This window comes from Geotrypetes seraphini, chromosome 12 (genome assembly GCF_902459505.1).
Source record: "Geotrypetes seraphini chromosome 12, aGeoSer1.1, whole genome shotgun sequence".
Taxonomy (NCBI): Eukaryota; Metazoa; Chordata; class Amphibia; order Gymnophiona; family Dermophiidae; genus Geotrypetes; species Geotrypetes seraphini.
In genome coordinates, this window is record NC_047095.1 from 37,809,574 (window position 1) to 37,829,977 (window position 20,404).

The following is a 20,404-nucleotide window of genomic DNA, read 5'->3' on the forward strand; positions in this document are numbered from 1 at the left end:
CATACCAGCCTGACTGCTTTTCATGACTGATGTTAGCTATTCAAGTAATATCTACAGAAGAGGCTACCATCTGTTAAGGGACGAACTACATATGATGAAGGAAATGTGAAAAACTTCAATGACATATTCAGGCCACTTTCCAAAGGAAGTCATAAATTTATCAGTGGCATTAAACATATTATTTTTTTATTCACAGATAGCTTTGGGATCAAAATATGTCTGAGTGGGCACTGTCATGTGATGGGCATTTCTATAATTTAGACACCTGCATTTATATGGAAAACTATCACTAAAGTACATGCATACAGTTACCTGTGAGAATGCCAGTAGGGTGCCAAAGTGCTAGTTTTAGTACATGTAATTTATATAGTACATAAATGCAAAGGGGGGGGGAGAGGGGTACACATGAGTGGGGCTCTCAGTTATGCATGTACTACTACTATGAATTACTTCTAGAGCTCTACTAGACGTATGCAGCGCTGTACAGAGTCACAAAGAAGAAAAAAGTCCCTGCTCTAAAGAGCTTACAATCTAAACAGACAAGACAGACAAATAGAATGTCATGGACATGGATCCAGTTAAGGGGAACGGTTAATCAGCTGGCTGGGTTGGAGGGCAGAGGGGAGTACAGGACAATCAAGCCATTGTGACATCACTGATGAGGTTGGCTCTTATTGGTGGAATGAGGCATTATGAAAATCTCAGCTCTGCTTCCCAAAGACTGAAACTCTTCACACTACTACTACTAGTACTATGAATTCTTTCTATAGTGCTACCAGACATACGCAGCGCTGAACAGAGTCACGGAGGCAGTCCCTGCTCGAAAGAGCTTACAATCTAAACAGACCAGACAGACAAACAGGATGCCACAGTGGGGGATACAATTAAAGGGGGAAGTTAATCTGCTGGCTAGGGCAGAGAGCAGTAGGCAGTGGAGAGTAGGGGTTATGGATTGAAGGCTATATCAAAAAGGTGAGTTTTCAGTCTGCTTTAAAACATGGTAAAGGTCCCTGGTGATAAATGCTAGGTTAAAGCCCTAAAGAGAGATGCTGTCTCTGTGCCAGTAGGAGTTGCCACAAATGAAGCTTTGGGCCAGATTCAGAAGCAGGTTATGTGTCACTACTGCAACTGGGTGTCCAGTGATGCTAGTTCTACGTCTGATGTATTGATACTGGGTTATTCTAGTATTCTATTTATTTATTTAGGCTTCTATACTGTTCTACTGTGCTACTCTAGAAATCAAAATGTAGTAGAAGTGAGCCAGGTATAAGATAATCAAGCCATTGTGACATCACTGACGAGGCTGCCTCTTATTGGTGGAATGAGGCATTATGATGTCACAATACCAGCTCTGCTTATCAGAAGCTTTTCATACTATTTATTTATTCATTCATTCATTCAATTTTCTATACTGTTCTCCCAGGGGAGCTCAGAATGGTTTACATGAATTTATTCAGGTACTCAAGTATTTTTCCCTGTCTGTCCCCGACGGGCTCACAATCTAACTAATGTAGCTGGGGGCAATGGGGGAATTAAGTGATGCACGGCTTCATAGCTGCAGCTGATTGAGAGAACCTCTCTGCAATAAAGTGCCGGGCATCACTCCAGAAGCCAAGTTGTCCGAGATATCACTTCTGCACTAACAGGTTGTATCAGCTGTTGTGTATCCAGGGGTAATAAGGCAGAAGGCAGGTTTTTACAACCTATAGGGAAATGTCATGTGCTTACTTCCCAAGTCATTCATGTCATAATGAGCTATTGTATTTCCTATGCATCCCAGCTTGTGTAGTACTCTAGTCTCATATCCAAATTGCACTATTTGACCACTATAATTCACCAATTGCCATAGAAATAAATACATATTCTATTTTCAAATACACCACCTGGTTTATTGCTTGTTAAGTAATCTATTTGCCCAGGGAATTTTGGATTTGGATCTATTTGGAGAATATGATATTAGTGGTCCCAGGGGTTGCTCATAATGCAGTATAGTCTGGTGATAAAATGGCGAACTTGCCTAACAAGTCAAAATGTGTATGACTGGAGCTTTTCATAATTACCTGAAGTACTGAATGTTCATTCAAAGAAGTCTTTGAAATGCATCGTTCCTATATTATGCAAGACAAGGATAAGAAAGAAAAAAGAACCACCCTAATAATTTATATAACAAGTCTAGATTGAAGAGAGTTCAAAAGTACCTTTTTCGTTACTTAACAGAAAATGGAGATAAATTCTTGTTATAAGGGTACAAGCCCCTGCCACCATATTACAGAGTTTGACTGAGTACATCTGTGGGACACCTGAAGGACGTCAACAATCTTACTGTGCCTATGCTCTACAATACAGATACAGCTTTAAGACTGGCATTGTAATTAAGGACGTGCCTGTCTGAATGAGATCTGTGCCCCGGTATTGGCTGATGCAACACAAAGTAATTTCAGGTTCCAAAGACCCCTCAAGACTGAGCCAGACTCATTGGAGCCTGAATCTCCAGAACTGATATCATAGGATGAGTCAGAGCCCTGAATTCAAAAAAATGCAGCTAGAAGACATTTCTTTTCCGGCGTGTTTATTAGTAGATTGTATTACAGTGTACTGTATATTTTAAGTGAAATAATGTATTTACTGAATGTTTCTGTTTTTGCTATGTAATTGTATGTTTTATTGGATATGTGTTCTTGTACCCCATGCAAAACTATTGAATGTAGCAGGCTATAAATTTTTTAAATAAATAGAACGACATCAAAAGGCTGTGCAGAGCCAGAATTCTGAGAAATGCATCTCGAACAATGTCAAAGACATTCCTATAGTTTTTGCAGCCAATCACCTTCAAAAATGTTATCAGAACATCTGGCATCACTGTCATCAGAAATAGTAGAAAAGATGCCTCTAGCTGGAAACGGACCTCACCTTATCTGCTCTTAGGGCTCCTTTTACTAAGCTGCGCTAGTGGTTTTAGTGGGCGCGCTAGACGCTAACGCCTATATTGAGCTGGCGTTAGATTTTGGTGCGTAGCGCGGGGTTAGCACGTGCGGCAATGTAGCGCACGCTAAAAACGCTAGTGCACCTTAGTAAAAGGAGCCCTTAGCCTCCCTAGACTCATCTGACTCTCACCTGATCTTCTATCAATTCATTGAATACCCAAGCCCTTCCTCCTGAGCACTGACTTCCAGAAGTCCAAGCCTGCTTTTACAGATATCCCCTAGTGACACTGGTAACAAGTGCAGGTTTGTCATTACTGAGGGTATTAGCCTTTAGGGTAAATGTGTGTCTGTACTGCCTAATTTCTGATGTGTGAGATTTATTTTCAAAGAACTTTATTTCATATGAAGAGATTATGTCCTTACCTTGATAATATCTTTTCCAATAGATAGGTGTATTATTCTAGACAAGCGGGTTATCTCTTCATGGCTGCGAGCTATCTGCAGAAGGAATCCATTCTAGATTTTTTTCTGTGCCTCTCCTATTTCACTGTGAGCTCTACTTCCACCTGCAGTTAGTACCCAGGCATACTAGAGCTCAAACCAAGTATGTGAAGTAAGGATACAGATGGAACACTCCCTAACAATAGAACTGTTCTGCTTTAACATAAAACACTGTAACAGGTAATACTCTAGCAACAGTTAACAGAAGCATCAAAGGAGCTCAGGTAGCAACCCAAAGGGCTGACTGGCATCCAAGACTAACTTGGAAAAGCATTAACAGAATGAGACAGTAGGCAGGTGCAGGAAGGACAGGGCGGGAGTCTAGAATGACACACCTATCAACTGCAAAAGATACTATCAAGGTAAGAACATAATCTCTTTTTCCAGTGCAACAGGTGTGTCATTCTAGACAAGCAGGACGTATAAAAGCAGTCCCAGAAATCTAGGGTGGGCTGACTGCACCAGCCTGTAACACAGAGGAACCAAAGGCAAAATCCTCTCGTGCCGCAACATCCACCCTGTACAACTTTGCAAATGTTTGTAGCATGGACCAAGTCGCTAAAAATCCAAGATGGCTGCTGCCAAGAAATTCATGTCTAAAACCACTAATAAAACACTCCTGCAAAGTGTGAAAATGGCAAAATTAGGATTTTTGAGGTGGGGGAACACAGGGAAACATGCAAAAATATCCAAAAACCTGAAATTCACCTCACAGGCTGTAACACCCTTACTCACTGTGTTGAACATGTGCTGCAGCCTGTCTCAGCCCTCAGCTGGAAAGGAGAAGAATCACTACCTCAAACTGGAAATGCCTCTGCAACACTGATCTTCAGGCTGCCATCCAGGCATAGACCCTGAACATACCCGCACTCCTGTGGACTGCCAGTTGTGCATACAGAAGGGAGAAGGCGAAAATTCAGCCGGACATGCTGCAAGACACCACTGAGCTTCCTAAGGATGCCCCATAGCCTGCGCTCAAACCCTTGCAAGGCAGTAGGTGCAGGCTAACTAACAGATACTACCAGGGATTGATCTGTCAGCTGCAGAGTCTGCTTCTTCTCTTTGCAGACAGCTATGACCAAGGTGAAAGCTATGAGCACAGAAAATACCAAATAAAGATAGACAACACCAAATAAAATAAGAAAAAGAGAGAGCAGAACAGAAACACTCCTGGCTCGTGTGAAGAAGGGAAAAACTGCAGGTGGCAGTAGAGCTCACAGTGAAGTAGGAGGGACATAGAAAGAATCTGGAGTAGATTCCTTCTGCAAATGGTTCGCGGCCATGGGGAGATAACCCGCTTGTCTAGAATGACACACCTATTGCAATGGAAATTGCATTTTTCCATTCTTGTAAATAGCTTATACTCTATGTAAATAGCTTTTAATACTATTCTATTTATAGATTCATGCTTTTATGATTTATCAGTACATAGACCAGAGGTAGGCAATTCCGGTACTCAAGAGCCGCAGGCAGATCAGGTTTTCACGATATCCACAGTGAATATATATGAGATGGATTTGCATGCACTGCCTCCTTGAGATGCAAATCTATCTCATGCATATTGTCACAAACCCGACACCAGAGTGAGGTTTGTGCCAGAGAAGGGACAAAAACCCCTGTCTGTTAGGAGAGCAGATCAGTGTAGCAGCTCTCCTACAAGCAGATCCCAAAGCTCAGTCATGGGTAAGGGCGCCCAAGAGCAGAAGTCCTGGGGAGGGGAAGTTGAGAGTGGGAATAGCCCGGTGCAGCAGGAGGTGCCTTTAAAGAAGGAACAGCCTAAGAGGCAGGCTCACAGCACTGCTAAAGCACAACTGCTAGACCCAATTAGGGCTAATCAAAAAGCCCAGCAGAGGCCCCAGATTGCCCCTCCCCCTTTCAGGTTAGGGCGTAGCCAGCTCAGGACTTTAGAGGCTGCACTAAGGAGAAACAAATCAGTCTACCCTGGGTCAGCCCAGGAAGTAGGCTCGAGGGACTGGGCTCCTGAAACCCCACCAAATCAGGACATTGAAATGGCAGATGTTACTACTGTCCCTGAGGCAAACCAGCCAGCCAGCCAGGATGCCATAGAGCTGATGGATACCTCCATGGAACCTGAAGAAATCCACATGGATGAGAGTTAAGTGGAATTTCTTGACTGTTTGTGCTTTAAATTTTTGGTTTTTCTTTTGGGCTGTCTGAAAGCACAAGTGTGAGCAGTGCTAAGCTCACGGCTGGAGTTGGAGCCTTAATTTTTGGGGACATTGAAGAAAGGGTGTTTTGCGCATTTTTACTTTTGGCTTTGTTTTATGTTTGGATGGGACTTTGTGGTGCTGACCGTGTGAAAGGGGTAGTAGTGGGGAGAATCCACACAAGATCCTCAGGGTGGGATTGTGGGGCCAATTTTTGGCAAGCTTTAAATAAAGTGGATTCAGCTACTCCCCTCCCCCACCAACTGTCTGGAAAGTTGGCTGGGTAGGCCTGCTAAAGACCAGGCCTAGGCAGCACGTTCTGAGAGTGTTTGCAAACCATGGTGAATGACCAGTATAAAGGCTGGGTAATTCTTGTAGCCATAGTTTGCCCTTTTGACTGTGGAACTGACAGGGCAAGGCTACACTAGAATCATTTGGACTCTTACCTGTCAGAAAGGTGTGGGCTGTATTTTTGTAAGCCCAAATTTTATGTTCATGTTTTGTGTGCAAAGCCTAAACCGTAGCCGTTTGCTACCTAAGAAATAAAGTTGGACACAAGTTCTTTTGCAAAGCTTTATTGTTCCTGACATTTGTTTTTTTTATATTCATAAGAACCAGCAGGACCTTCAACTTTCTTTGAAGGCACGACAAGTTCGGTCTTTGCTGAGCCCTGGTCGGTGGCCATTTGCAAAACCCGGCACCGGCAGGTTCACAATATTTTTTGTGGATATCCTGAAAACCTGACCTGGCTCCGGCTCTCAAGGACCGGAATTGCCTACCCCTGACATAGACAAAGGAGTGAGAACTCAGGATAGCTTATAGGAGGCATCTTTTCACATAATGAAAATAATCCCAGAGTGCTAACATAAAAAGTTTTCTGCACTTCTCTGCCTAATTATTGTATCACTCCCACACTATACATATGAAACTTCTTTAATCTGAGGTCATGAATGATGCTTCTGTGACTTTTCCTTTTGGATAAAGTAGTGTGCTTGCCATATTAGTCCATTTTAAAGGTAATAAACAGAAAAACAAATTGAAAAGAAATAAAAAGTTGATAACTGTTTTATTGGACTAATTTTTTTCTTACTGGCTTTGAAAGGTCAAACCTTTTCTTCAAATCAGTGCAATATGAGCAAAAGATGATGATATCAGAACATATGAGTGAAACATGAAAGCATCCCAAGGGGGTGTGTGTTGAAAGTTGATATATTATAGCCTAGAAAACAGGATTTGCTTCAGAAAGCTGGAATCCAAAACAGGAATAGCTCACCATGGTCATTATTTCACCCCGTTCCATGATGTCTTTGATTAATCTGCTTCTTTCAGAGAGGGATGCTAGCTCGTTTTGGAGCAGGTCACCAGCGGACAGGTGTGTAAATCCATATTTCTGAACTAACTTTTCACACTGTGTTCCTTTACCAGAGCCTGGACCACCTGAAGAGGAAACAGAATATATAGTATAAAACATTTAGATGGATCAACATTTTATTCCTTACTATGTTGAATAATTTTATTTATTCATTTTATTTTTATGTATCTATATAGCCTAAGTCAGGGGTGTCCAATGTCGGTCCTCGAGGGCCGCAGTCCAGTCGGATTTTCAGGATTTCCCCAATGAATATACATGAGGTCTATTTGCATGCACTGCTTTCATTGTATGCTAATAGAACTCATGCATATTCATTGGGGAAATCCTGAAAACCCGACTGGATTGCGGCCCTCAAGGATCGACATTGGACACCCCTGGCCTAAGTGGTTTATATTCAGGTACTCAAGCATTTTCCCCTATCTGTCCTGGTGGGTTCACACTCTATCTAATGTACCTGGGGCAATGGGGGATTAAGTGGCTTTCCAGGGGTCACAAGGAATAGCATGAGATTTGAACTCACCTCAGGGTACTGAGGCTGTAGCTCTTACCACTGCGTCACACACACATGTCAAGCATGGACAGGCGCTACTTACAGAATCGCAGCTAGCAGGGACTCTTGGAATTGGAAATGTACACCAGGGTTTTACAGGCCTACATTTACATAGTAACATAGTAGATGACGGCAGATAAAGACCCGAATGGTCCATCCAGTCTGCCCAACCTGATTCAATTTAAATTTTTTTTTTTTTTTTTTTCTTCTTAGCTATTTCTGGGCAAGAATCCAAAGCTTTACCCGGTACTATGCTTGGGTTCCAACTGCCGAAATCTCTGTTAAGACTTACTCCAGCCCATCTACACCCTCCCAGCCATTGAAGCCCTCCCCTGCCCATCCTCCACCAAACGGCCATACACAGACACAGACCGTGCAAGTCTGCCCAGTAACTGGCCTAGTTCAATATATAATATTATTTTCTGATTCTAAATCTTCTGTGTTCATCCCACGCTTTTTTGAACTCAGTCACAGTTTTACTCTCCACCACCTCTCTCGGGAGTGCATTCCAGGCATCCACTACCCTCTCCGTAAAGTAGAATTTCCTAACATTGCCCCTGAATCTACCACCCCTCAACCTCAAATTATGTCCTCTGGTTTTACCATTTTCCTTTCTCTGGAAAAGATTTTGTTCTACGTTAATACCCTTTAAGTATATGAACGTCTGAATCATATCTCCCCTGTCTCTCCTTTCCTCTAGGGTATACATATTCAGGGCTTCCAGTCTCTCCTCATACGTCTTCTGGCGCAAGCCTCCTATCATTTTCGTCGCCCTCCTCTGGACCGCCTCAAGTCTTCTTACGTCTTTCGCCAGATACGGTCTCCAAAACTGAACACAATACTCCAAGTGGGGCCTCACCAATGACCTGTACAGGGGCATCAACACCTTCTTCCTTCTACTGACTACGCCTCTCTTTATACAGCCCAGAATCCTTCTGGCAGCAGCCACTGCCTTGTCACACTGTTTTTTCGCCTTTAGATCTTCGGACACTATCATCCCAAGGTCCCTCTCCCCGTCCGTGCATATCAGCTTCTCTCCTCCCAGCATATACGGTTCCTTCCTATTATTAATCCCCAAATGCATTACTCTGCATTTCTTTGCATTGAATTTTAGTTGCCAGGCATTAGACCATTCCTCTAACTTTTGCAGATCCTTTTTCATATTCTCCACTCCCTCTTCGGTGTCTACTCTGTTACAAATCTTGGTATCATCTGCAAAAAGGCACACTTTTCCTTCTAACCCTTCAGCAATGTCACTTACATACATATTGAACAGGATTGGCCCCAGCACCGAACCCTGAGGGACTCCACTAGTCACCTTTCCTTCCTTCGAGCGACTTCCATTAACCACCACCCTCTGGCGTCTGTCCGACAGCCAGTTTCTGACCCAGTTCACCACTTTGGGTCCTAACTTCAGCCCTTCAAGTTTGTTCAACAGCCTCCTATGAGGAACTGTATCAAAGGCTTTGCTGAAATCCAAGTAAATTACATCTAGCATATGTCCTCGATCCAGCTCTCTGGTCACCCAATCAAAAAATTCAATCAGGTTCGTTTGGCACGATTTACCTTTTGTAAAGCCATGTTGCTTCGGATCCTGTAACCCATTAGATTCAAGGAAATACACTATCCTTTCTTTTAGTAACACTTCCATTATTTTTCCAACAACTGAAGTGAAGCTCACCGGCCTGTAGTTTCCTGCTTCATCCCTGTGACCACTTTTATGAATAGGGACCACATCCACTCTCCTCCAATCCCCAGGAATCACTCCCGTCTCCAGAGATTTGTTGAACAAGTCTTTAATAGGACTCGCCAGAACCTCTCTGAGCTCCCTTAGTATCCTGGGATGGATCCCGTCTGGTCCCATCGCTTTGTCCACCTTCAGTTTTTCAAGTTGCTCATAAACACCCTCCTCCGTGAACGGCGCAGAATCTACTCCATTTTCTCGTGTAACTTTGCCAGACAATCTCGGTCCTTCTCCAGGATTTTCTTCTGTGAACACAGAACAGAAGTATTTGTTTAGCACATTTGCTTTCTCCTCATCACTCTCCACATATTTGTTCCCAGCATCTTTTAGCCTAGCAATTCCATTTTTTATCTTCCTCCTTTCACTAATATATCTGAAAAAATTTTTATCTCCCTTTTTTACATTTTTAGCCATTTGTTCTTCCGCCTGTGCCTTCGCCAAACGTATCTCTCTCTTGGCTTCTTTCAGTTTCACCCTGTAGTCCTTTCTGCGCTCCTCTTCTTGGTTTTTTTTATATTTCATGAACGCCAACTCTTTCGCCTTTATTTTCTCAGCCACTAGGTTGGAGAACCATATCGGCTTCCTTTTTCTCTTGTTTTTATTGATTTTCTTCACATAAAGGTCCGTAGCCATTTTTATCGCTCCTTTCAGCTTAGACCACTGTCTTTCCACTTCTCTTATGTCCTCCCATCCTAACAGCTCTTTCTTCAGGTACTTTCCCATTGCATTAAAGTCCGTACGTTTGAAATCTAGGACTTTAAGTATCGTGTGGCCGCTCTCCACTTTAGCCGTTATATCAAACCAAACCATTTGATGATCGCTACCACCCAGGTGAGCACCCACTCGAACATTAGAGATACTCTCTCCATTTGTGAGGGCCAGATCCAATATCGCTTTTTCCCTTGTGGGTTCCATCACCATTTGTCTGAGCAGAGCCTCTTGAAAGGCATCCACAATCTCCCTACTTCTTTCCGATTCCGCAGACGGAACATTCCAGTCCGCATCCGGTAGGTTGAAATCTCCCAACAGCAGAACCTCCTCTTTCCTTCCAAACTTTTGGATATCCACAATCAGATCCTTATCAATTTGCTGCGATTGAGTCGGAGGTCTGTAGACTATACCCACGTAGATAGAAGTTCCATCTTCTCTTTTCAGAGCAATCCATATCGCTTCTTCCTCTCCCCAGGTGCCTTGCATTTCGGTCACTTGGATATTGATCTTTACATAGAGAGCTACTCCTCCACCTTTATGACCATCTCTGTCCTTCCTAAAAAGATTATATCCAGGTATGTTTGCATCCCATCCATGTGATTCACTGAACCATGTCTCTGTGATAGCAACAATATCTAGATCTGCCTCTAATATCAGGGCTTGCAGATCATGAACTTTGTTGCTTAGACTGCGAGCATTTGTGGTCATCGCTTTTCAGCTATTTTTCAGCGATAATCTCCTTTTTCGTATGGATTTTTGTGTCGTTTCACTTTCCGTTGCAATACTAAGAAATGAGTTGCTGATATTGCTTATGTTGCAGCCTTTACTACTATCACATCTTTTCTTTTGCCGGGGGTGGTCTCTATAATTGTCCTTCGTACATACACCACCCCCACCTTCTAGTTTAAATGCCTAGAAAAATATTGTCTAAATTTCTCTGCAAGGTTTCTTTTTCCTGCTGTAGTAATATGTAGCCCATCAGTGCAATATAGCTTCTTGTCCTTCTTGTCATTTCCTGGACCTAGGATCCTTGTAGAATTGTGGCCAACAGCACCTAGTAATACTGAAGTCCTGCACCATCTCTAAACACACTCACTTCATGGCTTCGGCATCACTAGGTGCTTCTAGACACCATGGGCCGGATTCTATATAGGACACCCGGTCTCAGAAGCCGCCTAAGCGGCTTTTGAGAATCGCACATGGGCGTCCTATATAGAATTGCGTCTGTCCTGCCTAAGCTCACCTAACACCACGATTCTCTAACCAACGTCCATGTCACAGGCACTGGTTAGAGAATCGGGTTGCCGCTAAGCTGATCGCAGCAAGAGAATCTCATCCACCCACTCAAAGACTACAGGCAGGAGGGTTACCTAATCCCTCCTGCCGGAACTTGCAAATGTCTTTCCCCCCCGAATGTCCACGGTAGGAAGAGTGCCCAATTCCTCCTGCCGCCACCCCCCAAGACATCTCCTGGCAGTAAGGATGCCCAGTCCCTCCTGCTGGAAACCCCCCCATTCGAGACATCCTCCGACAGGAGGGATGCCTAGTACCTCCTGCCAGAATCCCCCCTAAGATCATCGGCAGGAGGGATGCCCAGTCTCTCGTGCCAGAACACCCCCTGTAAAGGGTATGCCCCCTGACCCCCCCCGCTCTAAGCCCACTTGAACCCCGCAGTACCTTTTTTAAGTTGTCCGGCCAGAGTGATGCAGGTTTTTCTTTTTTAAACATGTGTCCCAATTGGCTGGTTATACAATGGTAGGACGCCTACCACTGCGTACAATCAGGGCGCCATTTATAGAATTTGCCCCCATTGACCTAGGTGCCAGTCCAAGAGGCTGCCTAACAGTGCCTAATTATTTTTTTAAATGAGTTTTTAATTGGCTTTTAAAGGCACAATCAATTATCACTCCACTTAAAACCAATTCAAACACTTACGTTATATGCTGGCAGGCATAATCTAGGCACCTGCTGGCTTCTAACTTTTGGTGTCTTTTATGAGAATCTGGTCCTCAGTGACTATCAACCATGAATTGCCAGAAGATACTTTAACCAGATTAAAATAAAGATTTCTATGTTGTGCTAATTAAGCAACAGGAAGTTAATTTGGATAAACGAGATCAATTTCACATCTTTGTTTGTTAATTTAATTCCAGTGTGTTAAAAATAATCTACATCAAGTAAATCAACCTCATATTTGAATCTGATTATTAACAAAGAATATCAAACAAAAATAATATAGCCTAATTTGCATGACACTTTGCTTGGCAGTGTTTATATATACAATATATAGAATCTGGGGTCAGTATTATTATTCAGTGGCATAGGTTTGCATACAGCACCCTTGAATATAAAATAACTTTGAAGCATCTGTAGTATATATATATATATAAACACTTCCAAGCAAAGTGTCATGCAAATTAGGCTACATCAATCCAATATTAAAAAGTTGAAACCTGTAAAACAGATGCTTCAAAGTTATTTTATATTCAAGGGTACTATATGCAGACCTATGCCACTGAATATACATGTTATAATTATACATAAAAGCTCTTAATATAGGCATTGTTCCCCAGATTTTATACGCTGTGACTAAAGTTGCGCATGCAAATCTGTGTGTATTTTGATTTGCATGTGCAACTTAATTACTTAACAAGTCAATCTGTGCTAATCATTGCCAATTAACAAGCAATTATTGGCCCTAATTTGAATTTACACACACAATTTCTAAGCGTATTCTATAAAGCGATGAGTATAAATTCTATTGCATGGAGTCAAAAGCGAGCATGGGTCATGGGTGGGTCATGAGTGTTCCTAAAATATTAGGTGCACTGTTCTAGACTACGTCTAATCCATGCACAATTTAGGCGCAGGCATTTAAGTCAGGTTTGTGTTGGTATAAATAGCTGTGTCTAGAATTTACAGGAAAATAGTATAAGGAACGAGTAAAAGGCACTCTAAATATATTATCAAAAGTCCACTCTCTTCTGGAGGCTTAGAGGTAATGAAAAACTACAGCAAGAAAACAACAAACAAAACAGGTGGCAAAAAAGACCTCAGTTAAAGCCACGAAGGACTAGGAAACGCTAAGACTCAGATGCACATATCAGTACAAGCATAGTAAGCGATTCCATAACAGTCATAGGTCATTAAAAAACTCCACCTGTTATTATACATGTAGGGCTCCTTTTACTAAGGTGCACTAGCGTTTTTAGCGCATGCACAAGATTAGTGCGCTAGATGAAAAATTACCGCCTGCTTAAAAGGAAGCAGTAGCAGCTAGCGTGCACAGCATTTTAGCACGCGCTATTCCACGCGCTAAGGCCCTAACACACCTTTGTAAAAGGAGCCCATAGTGTTGCCTCAAATTCCCCCTCATCAGACACCAGGAATTGTAGAGTCTATATAAATATGAATAGGTCCCATACATACAGCAAAAATTCAATCAGTACAAAAAGTCTCAAAATCACCACTATTATCTGTACTACTCCTCTTCCAGCTGTAACACCGACCAAGCTTCAAATCCCTACGGGAGAACCCCATTTCGCAAGGCACATCTTCTGGGAACTAGTCCACCAGTAGCTCCGCATTCAATAAGGCAAAAAGTAGCGTTTCCTAGTCCTTCGGAGCTTTGACTGAGGTCTTTTCCTCCACCTGTTTTGCTTGTTGTTTTCTTACTGTGGTTTTCCGTTACCTCTCAGCCTCCAGAAGAGAGTGGACTTTTGATAATATATTTAAGTGTGTCTAAATTTTAGCCATGTAGACGGGCGCAACGTGTGTTCCATAAACTGTACCTAACTCTGGATACAGTGTATAGCAGTGGTTCCCAACCCTGTCCTGGAGGACCACTAGGCCAATCAGGTTTTCAAGCTAGCCCTAATGAATATGCATGAGAGAGATTTGCATGTAATGGAGGTGACAGGCATGCAAATCTGCTCCAGGCATATTCATTAGGGCTATCCTGAAAACCCGATTGGCCTGGTGGTCCTCCAGGACAGGGTTGGGAACCACTGATATATAGAATAGCACTACGCATGGATTTTTTTTCGGAGCTGGTTTTATAAACAACATAAATAGAATTTCCCCCTATGTGCATAAATTATAGCTCAGATGCTCCAAGATACACCTGGTTTTTCATTTAGGCAAAGGTGGCTACATCCCAAGAATACCCTAACCCAGTTCTCTTTGTTCTATGTATACCCCAGATTTTATATATTGTGCCAAAATTTGCATGCGTAATTATGGGCATGCACCCAAGATTCACATGAAACTAAACTGATTACCAAGCCCTTAACTAGTAATAATTGGACCCTAACTACCAATTATTGCGGATAATTTGCTTTAATTAGCAGTCACGTGTCCATCTTGCTGTGTGCTATTCTTTAAAGATCCATGCATAACTTTTCTAAGGTGTATCTGAACAGGGGGCATGGCTAGAAGCATTCCTAAAAGTTGCGTGCAGAAAAATTAGTTGGATTTACACCTAAGCTATCCACTGGCATTTACAACTACTTTTAGCAGATGTTAAGTCCCATGCCCACCAGTTAGGTGCAGTTCTGCACCTAGCCATAATTCTATAAAACACGTGTGCCCTTTATGGAATTGTACCTAGGGATGATATTTTTGGTCACAGAAATTTGAGCACCATTTACTGAATTCCCTACGTAGTAGGATTACCAGATTTTCCATCTGGAAAATACGGACCCCCTAGACCCGCCCCCCAGGCCCACCCAGTCCCACCCATCCCCGCCCCATCACACCCCGGTTCTGCCCAGTCACTCCCCCCGATCCCACCCCCAAGCCCGATCCAGCCCCACTCCCCCTGCTGCCTGTTCTCATCAGGCAACTACTATAGTGGCCACTTATCTTATAGTATTAATCCAGCCTTATAAACATCAATGAAACTGCATTAACCTGAGTGGGCTGGGTATTATTTTGTTGCTTTTTTTCTTTTAGTGTTAGAAAGGACGCCTCAGCCCCACCACTCCACCGCAAAAATTATTTAGATCGCGGGAAGCATTGTGTGGTGCTTCATCATTGGCTGTCTTTTCTGAGTTTAACCAACTTGGGTGTTTTTACTTTATTTTTGCATTTTTTAACGTCGTTGTTATAATTTTAATCTGGTCTTCTCTTAAATATACCACTATTATATTGTACTTATTGATAGTGATCAAACTTGAGAATAATACTTATCTCAGCCAAACCTGGGGAGCCAGACCCGACATGTTTCGCACATAAACTGTGCTTTCTCAAGGGTCTCCCGAGGTCGCCGCCGTCATCCGACTCCAAAAGTTTAAATGAGCAAAAGTTGCTCATGTCGGGTCTGGCTCCCCAGGTTTGGCTGAGATAAGTATTATTCTCAAGTTTGATCACTATCAATAAGTACAACCCGCGATCTGGGCTTGGGCATGTGCATTGGGTGCACAGGCTTGTGTTGCCATGCACCCTAGGCATTCCGCCTTGTTTGTAAACAGTGCACCCCCTTCACTGGCCGCTGCATTCCAGAAAAGTGAGAGGACATAACTGAGTTCCGAGTCTGGGCAAGTACCTAGAAAAGTTATTTGCGATTTTTCCGTATTCGCGGGCGGGCTCTGTCCCTAACCACCGCGAATACGGAGGGAGGAGTGTACTATGACTATCGTAATAAAAACAGACATTACTGGAGGCAATTAGTACGACAGACAAAATAAACTAAAAACAAACTGGAACAATGGGAAGAGGGAGCAGAACTACAATCTTGAAAGAAAAGAACAAGAGGAATGGGAAAGAGGATGCACATTACCTTCAGCAAAGTCACAATTGTGAAGATCTGAGCTTCTGTGCAATACATATTGTATTGTCAAGACATCATGGAGGGGAGGCAACATTGATAACAATTACTCAGAATGAAACAAAATTATATTATCGGTTCAGCGCTGTAAACTCATGTTGGTTAAATCATAACTTTGAGCTTTTAGGCCCAGATTCTATAAATGGCACCTAGATTGGAACACCTAGTCGATCGAGGTGTCTTAACAATTAATTTGGCTTAATCGGCGCTGCTACTTGAAAGTACCATTCAAATTAATTTAAAAACAATTACAAAAAATAATTATCCGGTGGGAACACTTTGAGGTAGGTGCCTACTCCGAGGTGCCTATCAGAAAGTAGGCATGGTTAGGGGGAAGATTTGGTGCGAATTTTGGGTGTGGCTTGATGTAGGCACCAGTACGAGGGGGTGCTGAAAAGGTCTCAGCCCAGCCAAGAAGAGAATGACGTGGATACGGTTCAATCAATGATCTGAAACATTATCAAAACATAGAATTTCGTTTCTGCAAATTGGCCCTTAACGAAATAAAATAACACTCTTTTCAGCTACAGTGGCAAAATAATGCTCAGAATTTAGGAAGTTGGTCGGTTGGGCTGAGAACTTTTCAGCACCCCCCCCTCGTACTATGGTGATCATAAATCCTGAGACATATGGAAAAAGATCTATAAAGATTTAAGTGGTGTTATGGCAATAGTTTGCTTATTATGACTTGAGAACTATGCATTTTGATGATGCGCATGCTCTGTTGTGGATTGGGAGCGGGTTAATGGATAGAAAACCGAGAAGAGGGTTAAATGACTATTTTTTTCTCAGTGGAGGAGGGTGAATAGTGGAATGCCGCAGGGGTACCGTGCTATTTAGCATACTGTATTTATAAATGATCTGGAAACTGGAATGACAAGTGAGATGATTCAATTTGCAGATGACACTAAACTATTCAAAGTTGATGAAACACATGTGGATTGTAAGACTGGGCATCCATATGACAGATAAAATTTAACAATGGACAAATGCAAAGTGATGCACATCGAGAAGAATAATCCAAATCATAGTTACTTGATGCTAGGGTCCACCTTAGGAGTCAACACCCAAGAAAAAGATCTAGGTATCATGGTAGGCAATACACTGAAATCTTCTGTCCAGTGTGTAGTGGCAGCCAAAAAAAGCAAACAGGATGTTAGAATTATTAGGAAAGGAAAGGAAAATAAGATGAAGAATATTATTCTGCCTCTATGCTGAGAGGCTGGATAAACTGGGGCTCTTCTCTCTGGAAAAGAGGAGGCTCAGGGGGGATATGATAGAGACCTTCAAAATACTTAGGGGCATAGAGAGGGTGGACAGGGACAGGTTCTTCAGACTAAAAGGGATGACAGGTACGAGGGGGCACTCAGAGAAACTGAAGGGAGATAGGTTCAAATCAAATGCAAGGAAGTTTTTCTTCACCCAAAGGGTCGTGGACAAATGGAATGCGCTCCCGGAGGAAGTGATCCGGCAGAGTACAGTACAGGGATTCAAACAGGGATTGGACAGATTCCTGAGGGAAAAGGGGATCGTGGGGTACTGAGGGAGGTGCTGGGGTGTTGCATAAGTATAGACAGCTCACCAGGTTGTGCAGGTGCAAGGCCGGAGGGTTAGGACATTGATGGGAAGATAGGACTTCGATGAGAAACCTAGTGGGCAAGGGGGCCCCTTCTGGTGATTAAGGCAGGTCATGACCTGTTGGGCCGCCGCGGGGGCGGACTGCTGGGCGGGATGGACCTCTGGTCTGACCCGGCAGAGGCACTGCTTATGTTCTTATGTTCTCTATATCTATCTCTTCTTGGTACAACCTCACCTTGAGTACTACGTAAAATTTATAGTCAATATATCTAGAAAAAAAAAAAAAGCAGAATTAGAAAAGGTTCAAAAAAGGGCAACCAAAATGATAAAGGGGATGGAAATCCACAAATATGAGGAAAGGTTCAAGAGGCTAGGGCTTTTCAGCTTGGAAAAGAGGTGACTGAGGACAGTTATGGCTGAGATCTACCAAATCCTGAATGGTGTATAGAATGTATAAAAATGAATCTAATTTTTACTCTTTGAAAAAGTTCAAAGACTAAGGGACACTCAATGAAGTTACATGATAATACTTTTAAAAGGAATAAGAGGAAATATTTTTTCACTCAATGAATAGTTAAGCTCTGGAACTCTTTGTCAGAGGATGTGGTTACAACAGTTAGCATATCTGGGGTTAAAAATAAGTTTGGTTAAATTCCTGGAGTCTGTTATGAGATAGACATGGGAGAAGCCACTGCTGTCCCTTGGTTTGGTAGCATGGAATGTTGTTCCTATTTGGTTTTCTATCAGATATTGTGACCTGGATTGGCCACCGTTGGAAACGGGAATCTGGGCTAGATGGGCCACTGATATGACCCAGTTTGGCTATTCTTATGTTCCTATGACATTGACATCTCAATTCTGATATTTCTATGTCCTTTCTAAAATGGGGTTATGTTATGTTATTTCTTTATTTGGCTGTTTAGCCCATCCTCCCAAAAGAGCCTGGACAGTACATAAGATATTCTTACATAAGGTAATGTAATTTCCTTGTTAACAGTATTGTAGATACGTAGCAACAAGGTAGGCACATTTTCATACAATAGTGAGACATTTTTGTATTCGGTAGAGGGTAGTTGTTAGGTTCGCAGGTGGCCCATCTGGTTAGCAACTAAATGGGCACATTCTTCCTATAGTAGAGAGACAATTATACACAACATGAAAAATCAAATATATGCTTTGAGATCTAATTACAGCAGCAATATGATTGATAAGGTACCCTAACGATGTAGACACCATGAAGCAGAGAGACAATGACTATAATTAGGATCAAAGGCGAGTTTTTACAGCTTTCCTGAAATTTAATAGACTTGCCAGTGATCTAATAGTTGGTGGGATTTTGTTCCATAATCTGGGTAGGCATGTTTGTGGGCATTTTAATCAGATTTTCTATTCCGCCTTTATCTATTCAGTTCAAGGTCAGATTACATTAAAAGAGGTTGGGTCAGTTACCCATGAAGTTACAATGGACAGTTTAGTTTGACACGGACATTCAATAGAGTTGCTAGTATAGGAAGATCAGTATAGTTATTAATACAGTTAGGTCATAGTTACAAATACATCGTTATGTCCCAGGAGTTGCATTGGCCAGTTTAGAAATGGGTTTTTACAGTTACCATTTCAGTTACTTCTGGGTTGGCTTCCTGTCTTGGTTCAGAAATGCTTTTAAAAATTTTCTGAACCTGAGATAGTGGTCACAAGATTGTAGTGTAAGTTGTAGTTGGTTCCAGCATTTTGCTAACTGATATTGGATGGATAAAGTAATTTTTTTGGTAGACTTTATATCATTGCATGCTGGGAATTTTAAGTTGAAAAGACTTCTGGTGGAATATTTGTTGGAGGCACCCTGGAGTAGGGTGGCCAATTCTGTTAGGTAGTTGGGGGCATTCCCTCTCAGGATCTTAAAGGCAGTGATGCTTAATTTAAACTTGATCCTTGCGGTCATGGGCACCCAATGTAGTTTCGTATAGTAAAGCTGTAGATGGTCCAATTTCCATAGTCCATATATGAGTCTTACTGCTTCATTTTGAATTAGTTGTAGACACAATAGCAATGTTGTAGAGCACAGAACTAGTGTTATATTACAGTAGTCTAGTCAAGACAGGATTAGGGATTGCACTAAAATTCAGAAAGCTTCTGTTTCGAAGTATTTTCTGATGGATCTTAGCTCTCTCATCACAAGGAAAGATTGTTTTATTATTGAATATTCATGCTCTTCATGGATAGGTGATTATCAATTTCTACTCGTATGATTTGGGATTGTAGTTCTAATGGAAAGTCTGTCATCTATTGTAATCCTTGAGTTGTTCTGTGACATATCCTTCCATCATTTTGATAAATAGGAAGATGGAAGCTACTGGCCAATAATTGGTCACATCAGAGTGGCTGAGTTTTGGGTTCTTGGGAATGGGCATTAAGATAATTCCTCCTCCTGATTTGGGGAAAAGGCCAGTTTTTAGGTAATAGTTGAGCCATGGGGTTATTTTTCCTATGGTTGTTGGGGTGGCTACTTTGATCAGGTAAGGTGGGCAGGTGTCAAGGCTGCAGTTTGTTTTGGAGTATTTTAGGAGAAGCTGTTTTATGTCTTTGAATTTAACCTCATCAAAATCATTCCAAGATCTGTCCATAGGTGGTTTTGTTGCAGTGGGTCTAGCTAGACTGATGGGGGTAGCTGGCCTTATATGGATTGAATCTTTGTTTTAAAATAGCTAGTTCTGAGGTTGTTGGAATAGAGGGGTTGTCACCATTTGTGATCTTGTTCATGTTGGTTAGGCTTTCTAATATTGAGAACAGTTTGTTGATTTTAAGATTATCTTTAATGCTGATCTGTTTAGAGTAGTACTCTTTCTTCTTTTGTGTCAGTAGTGATTTACATTCTAGGTATTTTCTGGTGCATTTGGTCTTGTTTTCTGGGGAGGGTTGTTTATGCTAGTAGCACTCGGCTTGCCAGGAAGCTCTTTTTAGAGACATAAGTGCTGAGTGAAACTTTGGAATCTTATGCTGCATTTGAGTAAGACTAATTTGTTTAGGAT

The 20,404-nt window shown here is 42.1% G+C and overlaps 1 protein-coding gene across 2 annotated transcripts in view; it reads right to left on the minus strand.

Annotated features, from left to right (window-relative positions):
• AK5 (adenylate kinase 5) overlaps positions 1 to 20,404 on the minus strand; it is a 313,765-nt gene that overhangs the window by 40,852 nt on the left and 252,509 nt on the right. The window contains exons 11-12 of one of the 2 annotated variants that reach the window (XM_033917084.1): positions 6,867 to 7,030; positions 2,061 to 2,108 (exon numbers count right to left, since the gene is read on the minus strand). In XM_033917084.1, coding sequence (XP_033772975.1) covers positions 2,061 to 2,108; positions 6,867 to 7,030 — 212 coding nt within the window. The remainder of the gene's footprint in view (positions 1 to 2,060; positions 2,109 to 6,866; positions 7,031 to 20,404) is intronic. The other variant, XM_033917085.1, reaches the window with a different exon arrangement.